Raw genomic sequence first — 22132 nt, 5'->3', positions numbered from 1 at the left:
CCTGAATCTCTTCTAGCCCTTTTCTTCATTCATCCTATTTAATAATCACCTCTCATGGGCCTGCCTGTGTCATTTCCCTCCCCACCCTGGTCCTCAGTCTCCATTGCTCTCCTTCCTTTTCCTTCTTCTGCAGTGTGATGCATGGTAGATGAGCCCTAAGTGTGGGGATAATGGTGTCCTTCCCTCCAGGAAAAGGGAAGCCATGTGCTTTTCAGTACAAGTGGGCACCTTAACCCAGTACAGTCAGTCACCCCATGCTTTTGGAAATATTTATTCATTTAATGTGCATTTAACTATTTAATATTTACTAATGTTCCTCTTCATAAAATTAAATTGCACTTCCTTTAGTACCATTACTTAAGATAAATTTTGCTGGTTTTCACTCTTGGGCCACTGCTGATATTTAAGAATATGATCTCCTACTATTTTACATGTCTGTGTGATGTTGTCTGTGTTACTGGGGAACTTGGTGATCATGGATTGATTTGGAAGTCAGGTTTGCCATTATTTCTGTGAGAAAAGAGCATCTAAGATTCAAACAATGGACTTAGAAATATTGAGAACATAGGCTGTTTTATAAATTGTAATTTTACCTTTACCGTGAACAACTCCCTTGCATCTATAAATCCACTTCAGTAGCTTCACCACGAAGCAGTTGGGTCATAGGAAAGCTATGTGACCTTGTAGTGACCTTGTAGTAACCTTGTAGTAGTGACCGTGTAGATTCTTTCCCCAAAGACCATCACTTTACTGAATATGACTAAAGAATCCTGAAAGATAAAATTTCCCAGAACAGTACAGCCCATCATTGTTGGCATCTCTTGATTGCACACTGCAGTGGCAGCCTTGGGAGACAGACACATGTGCTGGGACCTTGTCCACCCTTCCTTGGCAACACAACAGTCTCCGGAAGATGGAGAGACATTTTTGTCCCTTAATGTGTTCCACAGTAGACTCAGAACACAAGTTAGCATTGTTAAGTTATCAGAGTTTCTTCTCCTCATCTGAAATGTTAGGGACCAGAAATTCAGAGATATTTTTGGATTTTGGAGTATTGGCGTATATGTAATGAGATACCTTGGAACACCAGTACCTGTAGCCTGAGGCTAATTTTGTATATTTTTAGTGCATCTCTGTCTTGCCTTTGACCCATCAGGTGAGGTCAGGTGCAGAGTTTCACACATGTGGCTTCCTGCTTGCTCTCAGAAAGTTTTGGATTATGGAGCATTTTGGACTTCTGGATTAGAGATGCTCAACCTGTACTGTTCTGATATTTGGGATGACTGTGGCGATGAGATGATGTGAGTGGCCAGCAAAGTGACTGACATACAACAGGCCCTCAAATGTCCATTTCTGCCATTCAGGCATTCAGTAGATGTTTGTAAACGCTTGCTGCCTCCTAGGCACTGTGATCAGTGACAAGTCACCGCCCCTTGCCTCAGAGAGCTGATGAGTTCCTCCCTCTTGAAGTTCATGGCTGTTGTGCTACAGCGTGGCTCACTAGTTTCCTTCCCTAGGAGGACTTTGGAGGCTTTAACCAGGAGGGATGATAGAAATTTCTGTGAGGTTATCCACAGAGCACAGGCAAGCGGACAATGGCCGTTCTGCAGGGATGATGAAGTTCCCTTAATTTAGTTCCTAGAGCTTGGCTGAGGACTTAATTTACCCAGGGGACTTCAGTTAGTGATGGTGTGAAGGAGGTAAAGTGGTTTTAGAATCCAGATAAAGCCTTTTTCTAAATTAATTCTGTTAATGTTAATTGGTCTCAGACTGCTGGTTAACCCTATAAAGCTAGTTCACAAGTTCACCTTGCCTTTTTTTTTTTTTTTTTTTTTTTTGACAGGCAGAGTTAATGAGAGAGAGAGACAGAGAGAAAGGTCTTCCTTTTCCATTGGTTCACCCCCCAGATGGCCACTACGGCTGGCGTGCTGAGCCCATCCAAAGCCAGGAGCCAGGTGCTTCCTCCTGGTCTCCCATGCGGGTGCAGGGCCCAAGCACTTGGGCCATCCTCCACCGCCTTCCTGGGCCACAGCAGAGAGCTGGACTGGAAGAGGAGCAATTGGGACAGAACCGATGCCCCAACTGGGACTAGAACCCAGAGGGCCAGTGCTGTAGGCAGAGGATTAGCCTAGTGAGTCACGGCGCCGGCCAGCCTTTAGTTTTTGTTTGAAGGTCCTATGGCTGATAAGTTCAAGTTTTCGGGGTCCAACATCAGGAAGGTGTGGAAAAGTGGAACTAAAAGATATGTTTATTTTGGAGGAAAAAGAATCTAAAACATGCATTAAAAGGATCCTCAAAAAGTTCATGGAAAATGCATATTATGAAGTTACATGGGTTTTCAAATGTTTTACACCAAAATAAACATCTTTTAATTCCATTTTTGCATTAAATCTCATATCCACTGGGGTCTAAAATAATATAATGTGTATGTACAATATAGCATAATTCAAGGCCTTGCTGAAGTACTTTGTTTTGCCAGTATCTGATAAAATGGCTTTCCCACCATGAAAATATCACAGTTACACTGTCACGTGTGAATTTGAAGGTTTGATGGCCCATTACATGGTCGGTCTATGTGGACAACCATATGTGCAGCCAAACCTAATAATAATGAGATTGTTGAAATCCTGTGCTAAAAGGGGAAACACGGTGCCTGGGAACAGAGATTTATTATGCAAAATGTTTGGAGAAAAAAATAATGAAGGAGGTGATATTTACTTTCCCATTGAAAATATGAATGAGTAAGAGATAGAGAATGAGGAGAAGACATTAATTCAAGGTTGGAGAAATGGACCATTTTAAATGGGATCAGTGACAGGGTTCCAATTTCCTCAGGACACACTTAAATTATATTTAATTTGCATTAAAGGATAAAGGTACTTTTGAATTGGTAGGTCACTTTACAAATTAGTAGGTCATCTTTACAAATAATGTAGGTGACCCCAGAGAGGTGACTTTAAAAAATACACTTAACATGATAACACAAGCATGTTTGCACACCATGTTTTAAGATGCCTTATTTGATGTACTCCTCGCAATGGTGATGCCCCCATTTTACTGTTGAGGACACAGAGGACCAGATAATTGTGTAAGTTAGAAATTATCTAAGCCTGTTCTGGAATGTATGCAGACTCTGATGCCTTTGGTTTGTAGGTTATGCTGTCTACTAAGGTGAATTTTGAACTATTTTCTGTGTTTGTCCTGTGCATATTAGTGAGTATGTTCAGATGGACCAAAATTTGTAAGACCCACCCCTTCTGCTGGGGGATTGTTTCTCAAGCCATGAAAGGAAGGGAGCTCATGTTTGTAGAGGCAGAAAGTTCCCAATCCAAGCAACCCAGTGTTGGGCCTGGGCAGCCACTCTCCTTCTGCCCCAAATCTCCAGGAGAAGGTAGCAGTCGTTTGTCCCTGGGCACAGTACCCATCAGAGGCTGCACAACCCACCTCTGTCCTCATCATCCCCAAGCGAAGCTTCTGACTCAGAGAAGCAGTGCTGTCTCTGGAGCAAATCAAGTGTGGATGGTGAGTGAGACAGGTGGAAGCAGGCCTGGTTCAAGTCCTGGTTGTGGGCTGTGCATGCTTGCTGGGAGTCCTTAGTTTTATTGACTTCAGTCCTCCGTCTGTTAAAACTTGAACAGGAATACATCTCTGAACGGATCCAGGTTAAGGATGAACTCCAAGCCTAGAGTAATCCTTCATCTCTGTCTCTCAGCATTTCTCAGTGTGGGCGTACGTCTCACTTTTCTGTGAGTGTGAATGGGTAAGGTCTCTTTGTAGCTCTACACTGGCTGAATCAATTGAATCCAGAGGATGAAATACAAGCCAAGTGTGTCTGAATGTACTGTGATAAGTATTTCCATGCGATACACTGCTCAGAGTAGTTAGGTGGACCTCCCCATGGGGCATTAGTGATGGGCAGGTGCATTCTGCTATGTGAGCCAAGGGTGTTTCTCAAGCCAGGGTGTACAAATAACACATGTGTATTGAGTTTCTGATGTGTTCCAGGCATTTTCTGGGACAGGAAGGATTTGGCAGTGAACAAAATAAAATCTCTGCCCTCAAGGAACTTCCCTTCTACTGGAGGGCACAGGTGACAAGCAAATAGAAAGTTCCTACATGCACCTGATGTCGAAAGTGCCTGGGATCATTAAAATCCAGGTGAGGAGAGGAGAGTTTAGGTTGGTGACAGCTATTCCTGGGGAGCTATGTGGCAGGTGACACTTCAGCACACACTTGAAGTTGGAGAGGAGAGAGCCACCTTGTTATCTGGGAAAGAGCATCCTGGGCAAAGCAAAGAGTGATTCCCAGGGCCTGCCTGTGGCACTGTGTTGAGTGGATTCAGCAGGTGCCTAGAAAGCCAGTGTGTGGTTGGAACCAGTTGGGAGAGGAGAGCAGTAGGGGTGAGCTTAGGGATGCTTAGAGGCCTGGTTAATTTTAAAAGGGATTTGGATTCCATTTTGAGTGAGATGAGAAGTATTAAGCAGAAGAGTGGCATGGCTTCATTACACTTGCAAATAATCCCTCTGGTTGTAGCAGTTACTAGGAATAAGGCAAATAAGGGGAATAAGGAAGTCAGCTAAGAGATGACCCCAGTGCCCATGTGACAGATATGGTGACCTGGCATAGGTGGTGGAGGTGGAGGCAGTGGACGTTGTCTGATTTTGGAGTTATCAGGAAGGAGAACACCAGGGTTTGTCAACAGATTGAATGTGAGGGCAACGAGAGGAATCCCAGATGCCCCCAAGGTTTTTTGGCCAAACGCCTGGAAAAATGCATTTTCCATTTATTGAGTTTGGAGATACTGCAAGATTCGAAGGGATGAGGACACTTCTGTTTAACATATGTAAATTTTGAGATGCCTATTAGAAATGTAAGAGAACATAGAAAGTTGTTGGACAAGCCTGTTTTTAAGATAGTTCTGTGCCTAACTTTGTCAGTCATCAGCATCCAGATACCGTTTAAGGTCATGTGTATGGATGAGTTGACCAGGGGCATAGGTGTACATACAGAAGGGGAGATTAACAAGTGCTGAGCCCATGAAGGAGACCTGGTAGGTGGGATCAGTGGGTAGGAGGAGAACTTTGAATGGGCCTCAAAGAGGCCCTCAAAGAGGCTAAGGAGAGTGAGCACTGTCACTGTGTTCAAGTGACAGGAGGTATGTGGTACAGGCAGAAGGTTGAGGAAGATGGTGATTCAGACTTGGCTTTTGCAGGCAGCACCAATGGTCGTTTTGACAAAAGGGAGTTGGAGAAAATATATGGTATGTTCAAGAAAGAATTAGAGAAGAAATATAGATCACATGTAGGCACAATTCTTTCAATTAAAAAAATTAAATGTTTATTGATTTTCACCTGCCTGTAAGCAAAATGACAGAGAGATAGAGAGATGGAGATGGAGCTGGAGATAGATAGAGATCTTCCTTCCACTGGTTTGCTGCCCAAATGGCCACCAACAGCCGGGTCTGGGCCATGCCAAAACCAGGAGCCAGGAACTGCATCTAGGTCTTCCATATTAGCGGCAGGGTCTCAAGCCATTGGGCCATCATCTGCTGCTTCCTAAACACATTAGCAGGGAGCTAGATCAGAAGTAGAGCAGCTGGGATTCGAACCAGTACTCCAGTATGTGAAGCAGGCATCTTAAGAGGAGGCGTGACTCCTGCACCACAATGCCCTCTCTTCTTTCAGTGACTTTTGCTGCATATATAACAAAATAGTAGAGAAATGGAGAAGAACCCAGAGGAAGATGCAGGGGATATTTTTTAGGGAAGGAATGCTGACTGGAGTAGGTGAGAGGGAGCTGGGATCCCATGCCCAGAGGAAGGCCTTCAGAGCATAAAGCTTTCATCCATCCCAACAAGAGGGAAGGCTGACTGCATGTGAAAAGTACTGGTAGGTGGTTAATTCCATTTGCTTGGAGATTAAAAAGAAGCCAAGTTTCTTGTTTGTGGCTGTGAAGTATATTTGGCTACGAGAGAGTGACATACTGACTCGTGCTATTGTTTGTGAGATCCTGGTGTGTGATAAATGCTGGCAGCACTGAGATTCTATGAATGCAGGAGCTGTCATCTTGCTCAGGCAGATCCCCAGTGCTAAGTAAGTTGTCTGGCACACAGTGGGTGTTCTCTGTGTCCAAAGAAGCCAAGCTTAGTGCTTGCTTCCCTGGCTCAGGAATTTGATTGTGGGAACCACAGCCAGGACTGTCTACATAATTGGTGGGCTTCTTGTTCAAATATAAAGAGTTCCAAGACAACACAACACAGTAGTAAACTCAGTGCAGGTCCCCTCTGAACCCAGGGCCTTGTCCATCTGCATAGGCTGCACATCCATGAAGCTGGCCCTGGCTGCAGTTTCTGCTTAAATCTGATCAAACAAGTGGAGGCAAAGTCACAGTCAAATAGTCAGCATGCCAGGGGCAGTGGCCAGACATACAGCTCCCAGAGAAAGAAGCATTACATATTGACCTCTCTTTTAAGACATTTAAGAAAGATCGAGTCCAAACAGAAGTTGCCGTTTCCACAGATTAGTAGACACAGGCATAAGAATATTCTAAGAAAACAAGCAGGAAAATAGATCTGAGATGTGTAGAAATCTTTAAGACCAACAGGCCAACTAGTAGTGTCCCTTGAGTCAGAATGCCACAAATTCCAACTGCAGGAAGGGAAGGGTGGCCGACCGATGGACAGAAAGAACCTCGGTAGTGTCTATGATGGATGGAGTCCATGGCCTGTGAAGAGGTGGCACGGAGGACCATTAAAGAAAACAAAGACCTCTCCATTCCTTTCCCCAAACTGGAGTAGTGAAATCTAGATCGAGTGCAAAAAAAGAATGACCTATTTGTAGCTGCTTTAAATCGATTTGTTTTGAAGACTGTGTCAGCAAAATAATATTACATAAAGAGCTATTCAAGAAGCTTTCTCCCACTGGTCCCCCTTTATTGGGGAAAACAAAAGCAAGTTTGTTGACTTAACGTGTGCCTGTGCATGCCTTCTCTGTTGTGAGCATTCGGTTGCTATGCTCTTGTATTCTGTCACATGAGAAGTCAAGTGTGGAGTTTAGACCAGCACTGGAGTTTCAGTAGAATTTGGAGGATGATCGAAATTTCAGTTTTTGACCTGAGGAACTCTGACAATAGAGGTTGAATCAGACGCCCTCCCATCCCATCTGCTTAGCAACCATGAAGAATGGGCCTTACAAAATGTTGTCTAGAACACTAGAGGTGGACCTGGGTAGAAACACATGTCAGAATCACCTGCTTGGGGTCATTTTAAGTCAGGGAAAAATTGAAGTCTGAAAACCTACCTGCCCCTTTTGCATTTGACTTTCCACCTGCGTTTCCTGTGGAGGGAACAGCATGGTTTGACAGTGGCAGGGCCTTGGAATTTGTCTTTATTGAGAAACAGAGCCTCACTCAGCATCTGGTGTCCCTGCTGTGCTTGGCTGCTCATGTCATTTGTGCTTGTGTCCTCCAGACTCACTAAGCTAAAAAGTCTGGAAAACAAGTGTCCCAGAGGCTCCGGACCTGGGACAGTGCCCATGTTACATCAGTTGCGTTAGACTCGGTGCCGGCATCTGGCCGTTCTGTTAGAAATGAGAGCATCAACCCACACATCTTGTGTATGTCTGGTGCCTTCCCAAAGCCAAGTGGAATCTGTAATCCATCTTGTGTTTCTAGCTGCTGCTGAGACACCAGGACGGAGTAGCTGCATCAGAGAGCATGTGGCTCAGGAAGTCTGTGATATTGGATATCTGACTTTTTATAGGAAAAATTGGCTAACTTCTGCTTTTAGTTACATAGAAACCAAAACAATAAGAACAACAACAATGATAATGAGAGAATTTAAATTAAGTAATATGGACAACTTGGCTTCCATGTCCCACCTGTGGCCCAATACCCTGCCGGCCACCGGTTAGCTTCTCTGTCTTTGCCTGGCAGTGTGGCTGATTGAGACAAGTCCTAAGGAATTTTGTTGGTGTGTGATTACCACCTTGCCCATCCCTGAAGTAAGACACAGTCACAATTACTTATCTGAAAGTCATCAAGCTCAGCTTCGCAAAACATTTTTCCCTTATATGAAAACTAATTTTAAAAATTATAAAATGGGGCTAGTGTTTAGAATAGAGGCTAAGAGGCTCCTAGGACACCTAAATCCCATATTGGAGAGCCTGAGTTGGTGTCACAGCTGTGCTGCCAATGTCTAACTTCCATGTAATGTGCTCCGTAGGAGGCAGCAGGTGATAGCTCAAGTGGTTGAGTCCCTGCCAGTCATGTGGGAGTCCTGGATTGAGTTTCTGGCTTCCAGCTTTAGCCTGGTCTAGCACTGACCATTCAAGCATTTGGTGAGTGAATTGACTAGCAGATGGGAGATAAATCTCTCTTTCTGTCTTTTTCAAACAAATAAAATAAAAAAAATTTTAAGTATGAACAGAAATGTACTCATTGGACTCAGTCATTTTTATTCTTTTGCCCAGTAGCATCAAGCTTGATGCTTCTGCCTCTTTATGGGGAATATCCAGGGGGTTATGCTTTTCTTGTTGGATTAGGGAGCCCAACCTGACTGCCTTCTTTCTTTCAATCTCCCTGATTTTGGCATTGCATACCATCTGTGATGATGACTTTTTGCACATGTTTATGCTGGTTGTGAAAGTCTCAAAGTTCAGGAGTACCTCACTGTCAGTTGCCGTCTGGCATCTATTTCATGCTCATTTGTATAATTATCCTTTATGCTTTAATTCTTGAGTCTTGAACATGACCATGTCTGCACTTAGAGAAGTGATATATGCTCTGTGATTTTTATCTATGTTCCCTAGAGCCACTCATAGAATATAATTATTGATCACCAGTTTTATGTCACTACATTCAAGTGTTTTTCCTAAGGATTTTTTTTTAAAAAGAAACCTCTGCATATCATTTTGGAAGCAGTATTGTCTTAGCAGACAGACTCAAGGGCTAGCCAGAGACTGTGGCTCCTCTGGCTTCTATCCAATGTCACAGTACATGCGGTGAGAGCTTCCTCTCAGCCAGAGGATCAGTTACTTCATCCCATTTGGGGGGAGTAGTCTTTCACCTCTTGTAGACTTTGAAATGAGTAAGGAGAGTCTTCATCCTCCCAAACTACAGAGAAGGGAGCTGGCAGGAACCCTGTATTCTACTTCCTTTACAACTGCCACTGGCCTGTATAGTCCCAGGGGTGTAAATTTAGATCAGAAATCCCCTGCTACCCTGGGAGTAAATGTGAATGCTTATCCCTAAATCTTCAAGCAGTCAACTAGGCCTTCATGCCGTGCAGCAAGACTCCATAAAGATAAAAAGCTTCTTTGAAGGAAAGCATAATTTAAGGAAATATCAGGCTGGGAAATGTATCTGCAAATATGAAAACTAGGTTAAAATCATTTGTTATAAATCAAGAAAGGATTATAAAAAACTGGCCAAAGAGTTGGATAGTTCACAGAAGGAAATGTAATTTTGAAGCAAATGTATACAAACATCTCCAGTATATGCAAATGAAAATCATGTGTCCCTGTTCTCCATCTGAAAAATGGCAATGGCGTCTTTAAAATGACAACTAGTATACATAAGGTTATGGTAAAAGTGGCACAATTGAAATGAGTGTCATCTTTTCAAAGCTGTTTGGTGCTATGTATAGAAAACAGAGATGTGAGGGAGGCATGAAAAGTAAAACTGGGTATGGAGTTTAGATGTTGTAGGCAGTTAATTTGGATGGTTTGAGAACTGGAGTTGCCTTAGGGGTACTAAATGGATTAGTTCTGAAGGTGACTGATCTACTGAAGGGAGAAATCAAAAACTCTTAGGAAGATATGCTAAGTGTTGTACATCCAAGATGACAGAATAATAAAGCTGAATAATCCAGGCCGTGTCCTTCACTTGCTGAACAAGGAGACTGAGAAGTGAAAAGCTGGAAGCAGTTTCTGCCAGGCTCACTTAGGAGTTACTAGTTCAGAGGAACTAGAGGAACGAACAGGAAGTAGAGGGACTCTTTTGAGTATATTTCTTTATTTTTCTTTTTAATATTGAAGAATTTGTAGACATCTGAAGTATTTACAAATGTGGAGTATTAATGATCTTATTTGGTTTTAATATTGTAGGATTAAATGTGGAAATATTACTTTTATTTGAGCTTTTAAGATAATTACAGTTATTTCCCATTTGTAATATTTTAACTACCTAGTAGAAATAACTTAATAACCTTCACAAATTTAGTAATGTAAGAGTGGACTTGAGGAACTGTCATTCTTTCCATCACTGAGTTTTTCACGTCCACTTCGCCTACTTTACACTTAAGTGCTCTAGAAATAAGAAAATGAACACCATGAAATTCTGCTCCCCTAAACCAGGTTCACAGATCTTTGCTCCAAATAATTCTGCCAAATTGTTTGTTGTCCACAGCCAACATAAATATGACAAACATTGTATAACCACATAATAGAGATAAGAGTAATTACAAAGGCAGGGCCAAGATTTAGAGGGAGAATTAACAAAGAATATACTTGGTCTTGATCTTCAGAGGTTAATAGGAATTTCACAAACAGATTAGAGTAGAGGATAAGAGTTAAGAAAAGCATTGTAAGAAAAAGAAAGACCTTGTATAAAGTCGAAAAACAGCATGATGTTTTCAGAGAAGGGAGATAATTAACTTTGTCTATCTGAAGTCAGCTGTGAAGGGAGAGAGTAGTTAGTGATTAGGTCATTGAAGAGTGACTTTTTTTTTGTAAGAAAACTAACAACTTAGAGTGTATACATGCATAGGTTCATTGTCTCCCACTTATTCATGTTTTGCAGATGATGAAACTGATTCATGCAAGAATAAATAGCTAACAAGGTCATACTACTATGAAGTCAAGATTCAAAATGTGGCAGTTGAATCCATAGCTTAGTGTCCCCATGACTCGACCATTCTTCTTATTTTGTACTGAGCTGGGAGTATTAAGGGTAATAGTCATCATAAAATAGTTGAAAGGCTGAGAATGGCAATCCTGGAAATAGCCTATTGAAAGACCTAAGGCAAGAGGTGGTGACAGCCTGACCTTAAACCAAAAATATTTAGGTGTAAAAACTGCAGAACTTAGTCTTGATTTGATGGAGGCACTAAGAAGTTTCTGGATTGGAAAACTGGATAGAAAGTGGCCAAACTGCTAACAGAGAGGGAGGATTCATTTTGGGGCAAGCTTAATTGCATTAACAGGTAGTGAGGTCCATCCAACAGTGAGATACTCAGGTCAAGAGATGAACAGGTAAAGCTTTGGAATTGTGAGCATGCACATTACCATGAAAGCCCTCTTAGAAATACAAACAACTACTGAGACCCTTCAGTAATGCAAGATGACCATGGAGGAACCTCTACTGTACTGAACTCAAAATACGATCCACCAACTGGCTGCATGCCCACCAGTTATTAATTACCAGTGCAGAACAACAGAAGGGATTTGCTTCAGAGTAATCAACTATGTCACCAACTGCATTGTTTAATTTGGCTTTTTTCAATCTTAGAGGACTTTGATGAAGGAAGAATGGCTCTGATACAAGCTCCTTATCTTATGCTAGGTTAGTGTATTCTGAGTATCACAGATGTAGAAGACACTAACATTGAAGTTTTAGCTTTAATGACTGAGAAGGATTAGTAGGAAATGGAAGAAAGGGAAATCAAGATTTTCTGATGTGTTTAAAGGAGGAAATGTGGTCAGAATAGCCACAGAGAAGTCAAATGAGTTTGAGTACTAAAAGTAAGTACTGAAATTGGCTGTGATAGCGCCATCCGTAACATTTTTGGACTTTTATCCCTTCTTACTCTTCTCTCTTCTCAAATCTATGTTGTTGCTCTTCATATCAGGTATCTCTGTGATTTTAATTCTAGAATGCTCTTGGGTTCAGTCTTCATTTTAGTTCTGGCTTAGCTGGTCTGAAGTTAGTCATCACTCTCTCCTTCCTGACATACTCTTTCCTCTGCAATACACTGACTTTGGTTTTCCACCACACACCCCACCCATCTTTCACTGCCTGTCACTTCTATACACACTGCAATTTTTAACTACACTCATTTCTTTGCTTACATATGGGCATCCCTTTCCAATCCAGCCCATATTTCTTCTGTGAACTTCAGGGCAGTCTAGCAGTCTACTGTGCATCCTTACATGAATACCCACGAACTCTTCAAATTTAGTATGTCCAGAGCTGAACCTGAATTCTCACTTACGTTCTTTCCCATAATTCTTTCCTCTTCCTGAGTCCCATACCTACTATTATAATCCATGTCATTGCCAAACAACTGACGTGGGTGCCATCCTTGACTTCTTTCTTGCTTACCCAATTAGTTGTGATTTTATGACCCATGCTCGGGCCACCACCTGCATTCCTCACTGCATTTCCAGATTCCCCTCCTTGCTCATCACTTTTTTCTCCATTTTGATTTGTCTGCAGCCGACTGCCAGCCTGGAGCTAGTCATTACTCCCTGGTGGAATTTTTTCCCCCTCTGGCCTCATCTTGTATGTTCTTTTCTGTAGATTCAGGTCACATTGGATTTTTTTTTCTTTTTTTAAAGAGTGATTTTTAAAAAAGATTTATTTATTTACTTGAGAGGAATAGTTAAAGAGAGATGGAGAGACATAGAGAAAGGTCTTCCATCCGCTGGTTCACTCCTCAGCGGCCACAACGGCTGGAGCTGAGCCAATCCAAAGCCGGGATCCATGAGCTTCTTCTGAGTGTCCCACGTCGGTGCAGGGGCCTAAGCACATGGGCCATCTTCTGCTTTCCCAGGCCATCAGCAGGGGGCTGGATCAGAAGTGGAGCAACCGGGCACCTCTATGGAGTGCCAGCACTGCAGGTGCATACTTAACCTACTATGCCACAGCACCAGCCCCTATTTTTTTCTTAAACATGACATGTCTTTCTCTCTGTATACCTTCATACCTGCTTATGCCCCTGCCTGGAGCATTTCCATTTCCTCCTTAATATGAACTGGTCCTCCATCTTCAGAAATGAATCTGTTATGAGGACTTCCTCTGTGGCCTCCTAGCATTCTGCCTTTGCCATGTCATCACCATTTCCATATCATTTGATAATTTCTCATTTTTGCCCATTAGTCAGTGCCTCCCTCTGAATATTAAGCCCCAATAAGGCAGGAACTATGTATATTTCACACATTGTTATATTTTAAGCTTCTAGTACAGTGCTTAGAACAGTGTGAGGGTAATATCCAACCAGTGTCTGTTAAATGAACTGAATACTTTTTAAAGTATTTTCACATCCATTATCTCAGTGGGGGTAAGGTTGAACAATTTGGAGAGGGTTTTAGTGAAACATGAGCTATGGATGGATTAGAAGATTAATTTATCTGGGTTGTTTTGCACTGGTAAAAGGAAGGAGAAGTTAGAGTAAGGAAAGCTGGTTAGGAGAGTGAAAGCATTGAATTCCACCTCGTAGAACAAAAAGGAAGAGATTTTTTCAAACTAGCTTGCATTGTTTTTCATTTCATCTTCTTTCTAACAAGTGGAGGTCTGTAAGGTGTGATGTGGTTTTATTTCAGTATTTAAAGGTGTCAGATTATCCATCTTTTATGGTTTTTTCCCTCCACCTGGAAAAACTTTAGATATGATGATTTTAATATTTTTCTGTATATTTTGCTCAATGAATGTGTTTTCTTTTGGGAGACTCTTCCAGAAGTAAGTGATTCATTTAATTATAGCTTGTCTATTTCCAGAAAAAAAAATGAGATGGAATACATTTTAAAAGATTTAATTGGGTTTTTAAAGTGGGGACAAAAAAAAAAAAAAGAATAATCACTAGGAGGAAATTTAGGCTAAGAAACCTTATGTAAGATAAATTGCTTTAAAACCCTATGTAAGTCAAATTGCAGTAAGGAAAAATAATTGAACTGTCTGAATGCCAAAGCAAAAGGTACTATGTAGTAAGACATGTTACTTGATGTCTTTTAGCTTCTTCTCAAATATGAACTTCCAAAAGCTGAAGGCTCATAATTCAAGATAGATTTTGTACAAAATATTTGAAGTCTAGTTTTATTTAGAGGCCAGTTCTGCCATTTGCAAAATAAATGGTTTGCTTGACACTGTTAAACAGGCTGGCATGTTTTGTTTCAGATGGTAGCTGTCCAGGTTCTGCAGAGAAGTGTATAGTGAAGAAGATTTAAAAAACAAATAAAATACATTGCATTTATCTTTTTTATTTGAAAAGCAGAGGGAGACAGCATCTTCCATCTGCTGGTTCACTCCCCGTATTTTTGGCCCACAACAGCCAGAGATGGGTTAGGCCAATGACAGGAGCCTGGTACTCAATCTAGAGCTCCCTTGCAGGTACCCAAGTACTTGCGCTATTGTCTGTTGCCTCTCAGGGAATGCATTAGCAGGAAGCTGGACTAGGAAATGTAATAAGGACTCAAGCCCAGAAACTCCAATACAGGTTGTGAGTGTTCCAAGAGGTTATTTTAACTGCTGTGCTGAATACCCATACCTGCCCAAGTTTTTAAAATGGAAGAACAAGAAATAAAAAACAAACAAACAAAAAAACCAGGGGCCGGCGCTGTGACGTGTTGAGTAAAGCCGCCTCCTGCAGTGCCAGCATCCCACATGGGCGCTGATTTGAGTCCCAGCTGTTCCACTTCCGATCCAGCTCTCTGTTATGGCCTGGGAGAGCAGTAGAAGATGGCCCAAGTTCTTGGGCCCCTGCACCCATATGGGAGACCCAGAAGAAGCTCCTGGCTCCTGGCTTCGGATCAGCACAGCTCTGGCCATTGAGGCCAACTGGGGAGTGAACCAGCGGATGGAAGGCCTCTCCCTCTCTCTCTCTCTCTTTCTCTCTCTCTCTCTCTCTCTCTCTCTGCCTTTCCTTCTCTCTCTCTGTAACTCTGTCTTTCAAATAAGTAAATAAATCTTTAAACAAAAAACAGCTATGAATCCACTTAACCACTTAAAAATATATTCCTTTGGAGCTCCTAAGTCTCCATAAAGTATGGAAGAGAGATGCTTGGTTTGGAACATCTTAAGGAGAGATGGCTTAGTCATCTGCCACTGCAATAAAAGAATATTAGTTTAGATTTAGAGAATGATTAACTCTGACCAGCCAGCGTTATGTTCTCACAGCTTTGTGAAATGAGTTAGCTCAAAAGTGCATCTGCAGTAACTAAATAAGCTAACTCATTGAGTGAAGTTGTTTTGGATTTTCTGAGTGTGATTGATTAATAGAGATCATCATGGTCGTTTTTGGTTATGAGAATCACATGACCAGTTTACATGAAGAACTTTGACATCTCACTTGTTATGGAAGGAGGCACTCAAACGTGTGGTCTGCAGGTGATGGGATTCTATTCAGGCTTAAAACGGGAGATACAGGCTGTTTCTTTTGGTTTAGAATCAAAGTCTATTACAAAAATGTTTGCCTATCTATTCTGGCTCAAAAGGCTTTGGGAGATGCACATAAGCATGATGACAGTACCAAGGGCACATGGCTTAACACATGGATGGCTTTGCGGGTGGGGTTGAGGTTGAAAGAGCATTCGTAGAACTTGAGTTTTCCATAGTTTTCTGGTTGGTAATGTCAACAGCATCACAATTAAAATAATCATTCTTCATACACGGATTAGATTGAGAGATTCCAATCCATATCTAGTAGAGGACTGGCAAAGAGCTTGCTTTGTGGGGACAGCCAGCATACTTAACATCTGGAATTTGGGGAAGGTTGAGATTATCTGGTTTATGTACTAGAAAGACAGTGAAAACAGTACCTAAGACGTGAGAGTGTTTTTATGTTCATTCTGAACACAGGATAAAAATCTCCTAACCCCACAACCACTGCCCAGCTTTTACTTTGAGTCCTTTGGAACTAGTTCTTTATTTTGTGGTTTCAATGTAATTATTTCAGTGGTTTCTCTGAGTTACCCAGATGAGTAATTTTAATGTGCTGCCTTGTTTTGGAAGTTTGGTTCGAAGAGACTGATACACAGAAAGAGCCTTTGAGCGATATTGTGTGAAATGTGGGAATTGTCCATGTAAGTGTTCTCCCTAGCTGTTCTTAGGCAAAATGAGGGATAAAATAGGAATTAAGAATTTTTCAAAGAAAAGTCTTCCCTACAACTCAGTTTTACACCCACACTGGAGCTGGTTTTTTTTTTTCTCATCTCTTTGCATGAGTCAGAATCCTTGTCATAGGTAGCTGGAAGGGCTGCAATGGAAGCAAATGGGCAAACCCCTTATCATGGCCAGGTGCTATTTGTGGAGTATGAGAGAAGCTGTTGTGGCTATGGGGACAGAGAGCATTGCTAATGATCAAGAATGCCAAGCAAAATCTAGACAACTTACTACAACCTGTTGTCTTTCACCTCCGATTCCACTTTAATTGTTTCTGATCATCTTTTCTTTCAAATCACATCTTGGAATCAGAGCCCTCCTCAATGATTTCCCAATGCAGATATCAGATAGTGTAGGATTTAAACAGAATGAACTGTGCTTTACCCTTCTGACATCCCTCTGAGTTAAAACAAGACTAATCTTGGCACCATGGTGTTGGAACTAAAAGGTAAAATTCCTTCCTGTCTTCCTGCAGAGTACAGTACAATTCACAGCCCATCAACGCCCATTAAAGATTCAGATTCTGATCGATTGCGTCGAGGTTCAGATGGGAAATCACGTGGGCGGGGCCGAAGAAACAATAATCCTTCACCTCCACCGGATTCTGATCTAGAGGTAATGTCATTGCCCACACCCAAGTGAATAACAAGGTGCTGTAGTCACCAGCTGGTGACTCTGTAGACCTGCTATGGAAGGAGCAGTGAGCAGGGTATCCAAGTGCTTCTGTCAGTCCTTTCTTGTACGACAAGAAAAGCAATTTCTCTCTTCCATGTTGACTATATGTTAAGTGATTATTATTTTTGTCCTGTATTAACCATATGACAAAGCATATGTTTTACTCTAAAGAAACAGTAAATTATATAGTTCTGCTTGAACAAAATTCTGTTGTACTGCTCTGTGTCATTGCCATTTCAATTAAATAAACGCCATACTAAAAATGCTTAATGAAATCCACTTTGAAATTAAAGACACTCTTGTGTATATTGAGAAAAGGAAGCCTGGAATGTTCTAAATTGAAATGGTAATCACCTTATGAGACATGTTTTGGTGGAGTTCAAAAGCAGAAAGGATTAAGTAAGAACTCAAAGGGTGGTAGGTTTCATAGCCTTGAATCCACTGTAATTAAGTTTCTGCTTTTTGCCAAAGTGAAATCTGATGGTGGAAAACATGATTATTTTGGCTGAAAAGATGAAATTTTTCCAGCAGAATCTGGTCTGAATATTGACTGGTGTGAGTGGGATTGGAAAGGGGAAAGCTTGGGAGGCTTTCTGTGGTGTCTTGAAGACCTTTTCTGAAATGAATTCCTTTAACTCCAATCCTGACTATCCCAAGAGTGTGTCTAAGAACAAGAATTATGTGTCTGCTTAAGTCATTAAAAATCTATAACCTGAAGACTTAAAAAACCTAGCAGGAACAATGTACAGTCTTCCCTCAGTATCCATGGAAGACAGGTTTCTGGATTCCTCAACCCCAGCCGGGGCACCCACGTCCACAGATACTCAAGTCCCTTACAAACAATGTTGTAGGATTTACATATAATCTATGAACATCTTCTTCTACACTTTAAATCAGCTCTAGATTGCTTAAATACAATGTGGATGCTATATAAATAGTTGTGACAATGCATTGACTAGCAAATAATGACAAGAAAAAAGTCTAATCATGTTCAGTACAGATCTAACTTTTTTCAAATATTTTTGATCTATGATTGGTTGGATCCACAGATGTAAAACTCCTGGATACCGAGGGTCTACTAAATATCCCATTCCTTTGATAACTGCTTAATAGGTAGCATAAGGTAAATAGATTATGTAAAACTTTAGTTTTTGAGTATAATTTTTAGTAGTTGGCTTGATGAGGATCAAACACAATATTAGTTATTTTTTAACACTTCTTAATAAACAGATAACAGAAATCAAAATCCAAAGATGAATGATTTTTTTAATATGAATGATTTTTAATAATTGCCTTTCTGTACCTCAAAAGTTATAACTCATTTTTTATTTCTTCAAAACCAAGATTAAAATTCTACAGAATTAACGACGACACATATTATTAGCTCTTTTCTATATTTATATTGACATTGATGATAGAATTATCTTATTGTACCTCAGCTGGGGTAATATCTAGAAAAAAGCTGAGCAATGCTTTTTGGAGCGGTTGTGTTTTAAAATGTTGCACATTCAGATTTAGCATCGACTTCACATTTCAAGACTACTTTTTCATGGTGAAGTTAACTGAATAACAGTTTTCTCAGCCAAGGCAAAGACACATTGATTTGGTTCTTCCTTTATAGAGAGTGTTCATCTGGGACTTGGACGAGACAATCATTGTTTTCCATTCCTTGCTCACTGGGTCCTACGCCAACAGATACGGGAGGGTGAGTACCAAGAAGCATCAGTTTTTCACTTCTTTGGAGTAAATATACCTAAAATTTAGTTCTTGTCAAAAGAAATGGAATTTAATTTTAAGTACTAAACCTAAAATATATAAAGGAAAATGACTTTGTTGATACAGTCAAATACATATGTTAGGCAAAACTCATCAATGAATAGAAAAATGATTATTTTCAGGACTTCAAAACTAAGGGACTTTATGCAGTTAAATTCAAGCTTACTTTAGACCATAATAAATAAAAGTGATTGGACCCTATCCTATGAAATATTAAAATATATAGGTGATATAGAATGGTCTTTTATGTTGAATTTATTTTATTTTTAGAATTTTTAATTTTTAATTAGTTTTTAACAGATTCAATATAGTTTCTTCATAGATACAGTTCTAAGAATATAATGATATTCCCTTCCTCTCTCCTTCCATCTTTCTCTCTCCCTCTTTTCCTCCTTCCTTCCTTTTATGTTTTCTTGAATTTTTTATTTGACCTAACCTTTTACACCCAAAACCTTGTCTTCAGTGATGAGCAGTGTTTGGCATTTTATTTCCAAAGCACCTGCTATAAATGTCTTTATGTGTCCCTTTGTTATTGAGGCTGAATCTCTTTGAATGGTACTTAATATTGAACTCTTAATGGCAACAGGGCCATCATGTCCATGTTAGAGTTGTATTTATCTTGGTGTTACAGGTAAAGACTATTACAGGCCAGCTTCCATGAGTAGAACTTCAGTTTCAATGTTCTACATTTGAGTTTCTCAAAATGTTGGCAATTGTTTTTGATATACTCCTTGGTGGTTTCATAAGTCTTCCTGCATCAAAAAATCATGGTATTTCAAATGGTGATAAGTTATTTCTGAAACTGTCCTGTGAATATGATATTTCTCATTATTTTAGTCTTTAAAGAAATGTTAGTACAAATCTCAGATCCTTGAAACTATTGGTTTGAAGCCTTTTTTAAGTCTTGGTGATACAGAGATTTATGGCAATTAAATATGAAAATTTATGGTTATAAAATGTGCATGATTTCAGTAAAAATTTGATCAGATATATTCGTTCTTTCAATAAATGTTTATTTCAATATATACGCATTATGTGCCTACTATGCACATGTTGTCTAGAGGTAAAATGGAGGGAATTGCCGCTTTGGCTTCATAGACTGGCTTTCCTTCTCATGATCCTAAAGGTACACCAAAAAAAAAAAAAAGGAAAAAGTAGAAGAAGAAAAAGAAAAAGAAAAACAAGCAAAAGCTATAGGAAAAGAAACCACACATATATGAGAACAAGACCACCATTAGAATTTCTATTCAGAGTTATGATATCTATAAAATACAATGTATCCCATATTATTGTTAGACAAATTCTCTATAAGAAAGAGACAGTTGAACACAAAGGTTATTTTTTTACAAAGGGAGAGACCATTGAATCAATGAAATGAAGTTCCTACTGTGTGGCTAGCACTTAGTAAGGATTCAATAAAGTGTTGCTATTTCTTTGATATTATTTCTTCTATCTATCCTATTACTATGCCAATACTACCTTAAAATGAATTGATCTCTCAAATATCAATGTAATGAGTGGGCAGAACCATGAAGATCTTTTGAACTGAACCATTAGGATATCCCTGCAACTAACTACTAAGGAAGAAAGCTGATGCTGGAACCTCCACAAAAGTACAGAAGTACTTTTAAAACTAGCACTTTAAAAACTAGCATTTGAAAATCATCCAGAAAGTCTCAAGCCTCTAAAAGCTCTCACTAAAGGCCAGATTGATGTGAAGAGAGCTGTTGGGATCAAAGATGCTTTGTTAGCCATTGAAAAGGGCCAGTGCTGGGATAAAGAATAATATTGAGGACTTCTGTGAGTAAGGTGGGGAACATTTCATGACCACATTTCAATCTTTGGCTATAAATTGTTGCTTTACATATAGAACTCATATTTAACCTGTAAAGCCCTGGTTTCTTACAACTTTTCATAAAAATTCTTGATAATCTCTTTCCTACAAATACTGTGAGTTTTATTTTTCACAGTTTCAAACATTAGTATTTTGAGCCTTCATCACACAATATTTTATTTGTTTGCTCCCCCCACCCAGGTCATGTGTTAAAAGCTTAATCTCATCTGATTTTTCCTAAAATCAAACTTTTATATTCTTTGAAGTATGGATTATTCAAACCCTTTAAGTATAAGCTTGCCCTTCATAAGTTGATGGAGCTGAAGGAGAACTTCAGAAAGCCTGTTGTTTGAGGAACATCATCCTGAGCATGATGTTGGGCCTGAAGTCTGGATGATGGGAAGTGATAGTGTGATGATCAGGAGAGTGTTCTAAGCAGAGGAAACAGCAAGCTCAGGTGCCAGAAGGGGTTTGGTGTTTGAGGGGTGACGGAGCCCAGTGATGGAGATGGAGTGTCAGCAGAGGTTGATCAGGGATGAGGGCAGAAGACCTCTGAGCCATAGTCATGAAGATTAATGTTGCATGTGCCAGAGGAAGTCATTAGAGGGATTCAGGGAGGAAGTGGGAGGGTCTGCTTGACATCTTTAGATTACCTTAGCTGTGTGTGAAGAGTTGGTGGTAAGGAGGGACGGCGCTGTGATGTGGAAATTTAAGGCCCTGCCTGCGGTGCCAGCATCCCATATGGGCACCGGTTCAAATCCCGGCTATTCCACTTCTGATCCAGCTCCCTGCTAATGCAACTGGAAGAGTAGCTAGGGCCCCTGCACCTACATGGGAGACCCAGAAGAAGCTCTTGTCTCCTGGCTTTGGCCTGGCCCAATGACCATTTGGGGAATGAACCAGTGATGGAAGATAGATCTCTGTCACTCTCTTTATCTCTGTAATTCTGACTTTCAAATAAATTAATTAATTAAAAAAAGAATTAATGGTAAGGGAGGAGAACTGGGGTCCAGATAGAAGATATTAGCAGTGATCTGGTACATTGGAAGTAGAGATGGTGAGAACTTATTGGATTCTGGATTGTATTTGAAGTATAGGATAGGATTTAGATATGACTTGGATCAGGGTGGTAGGCAGTAGTAGGTAATAGGAAAGAAAGATGATTAGGTTTTTGTCCTGAGCACTGAGAGAAGAGACATGTATTTGTTGAGATGGGAAAGAACTAATTTGGAGAGAAAATGGAAAGTTTGGTGTTGGAGAAGTTTGAGATATCTATTAGACATCCACCTTGACCAGGCAAGCAGGTGGTTGGGAGGTGAGCCCAGTGCTCTTGGAGAACTGGGTAGGGCTGGTGTCAGATTGAGAGTTAGCAGTGCACAGTTTAGGGTCAGAAGCTCCTCAGATACCCTTAGGTTGATTTCTTCCCATTTATTAAGCTTCTTCCTTGTGCCAGATGCTGTGGTCAGCCTGTTACCTCATTGCCAGAAGGCATCCCTTCCTGGCAGGGTAACTTTTGAAGGTGCTTGGCTGAGGACATTGAGTCATCCAAATGTAAGAAAGCTTACTTAATGTTCTCGTCATTGGAGAACTTTAGAGATGAACGGAAGTGGCTCTCACATCTTGTCAGTCAGTGGCAAGTCTTCCTCTCTACAGCAGATTCTGTTGTGCTCCTGAGCCTTGTCAGGGGAGCATGTGGCTGGCCCTTACTCTGCATGCATATAAAGGAATGAATGCCTGACAATGTGATAGCTGTTC

At 40.6% G+C, this 22132-nt stretch overlaps 1 protein-coding gene across 25 annotated transcripts in view; it reads left to right on the top strand.

Moving 5' to 3' along the window:
* EYA1 (EYA transcriptional coactivator and phosphatase 1) overlaps nt 1-22132 on the top strand; it is a 372680-nt gene that overhangs the window by 280959 nt on the left and 69589 nt on the right. For all 25 annotated transcript variants that reach the window (XM_017341392.3, XM_008255649.4, XM_008255648.4 and 22 more), the window contains 2 exons: nt 16568-16707; nt 18389-18472. In XM_017341392.3, the coding sequence (XP_017196881.1) occupies nt 16568-16707; nt 18389-18472 (224 nt within the window). The remainder of the gene's footprint in view (nt 1-16567; nt 16708-18388; nt 18473-22132) is intronic.

This window comes from Oryctolagus cuniculus, chromosome 6 (assembly GCF_964237555.1).
Source record: "Oryctolagus cuniculus chromosome 6, mOryCun1.1, whole genome shotgun sequence".
NCBI lineage: Eukaryota > Metazoa > Chordata > Mammalia > Lagomorpha > Leporidae > Oryctolagus > Oryctolagus cuniculus.
Note: the sequence above shows the minus strand (reverse complement) of the source record. Positions and strands in the feature narration are given on the sequence as shown.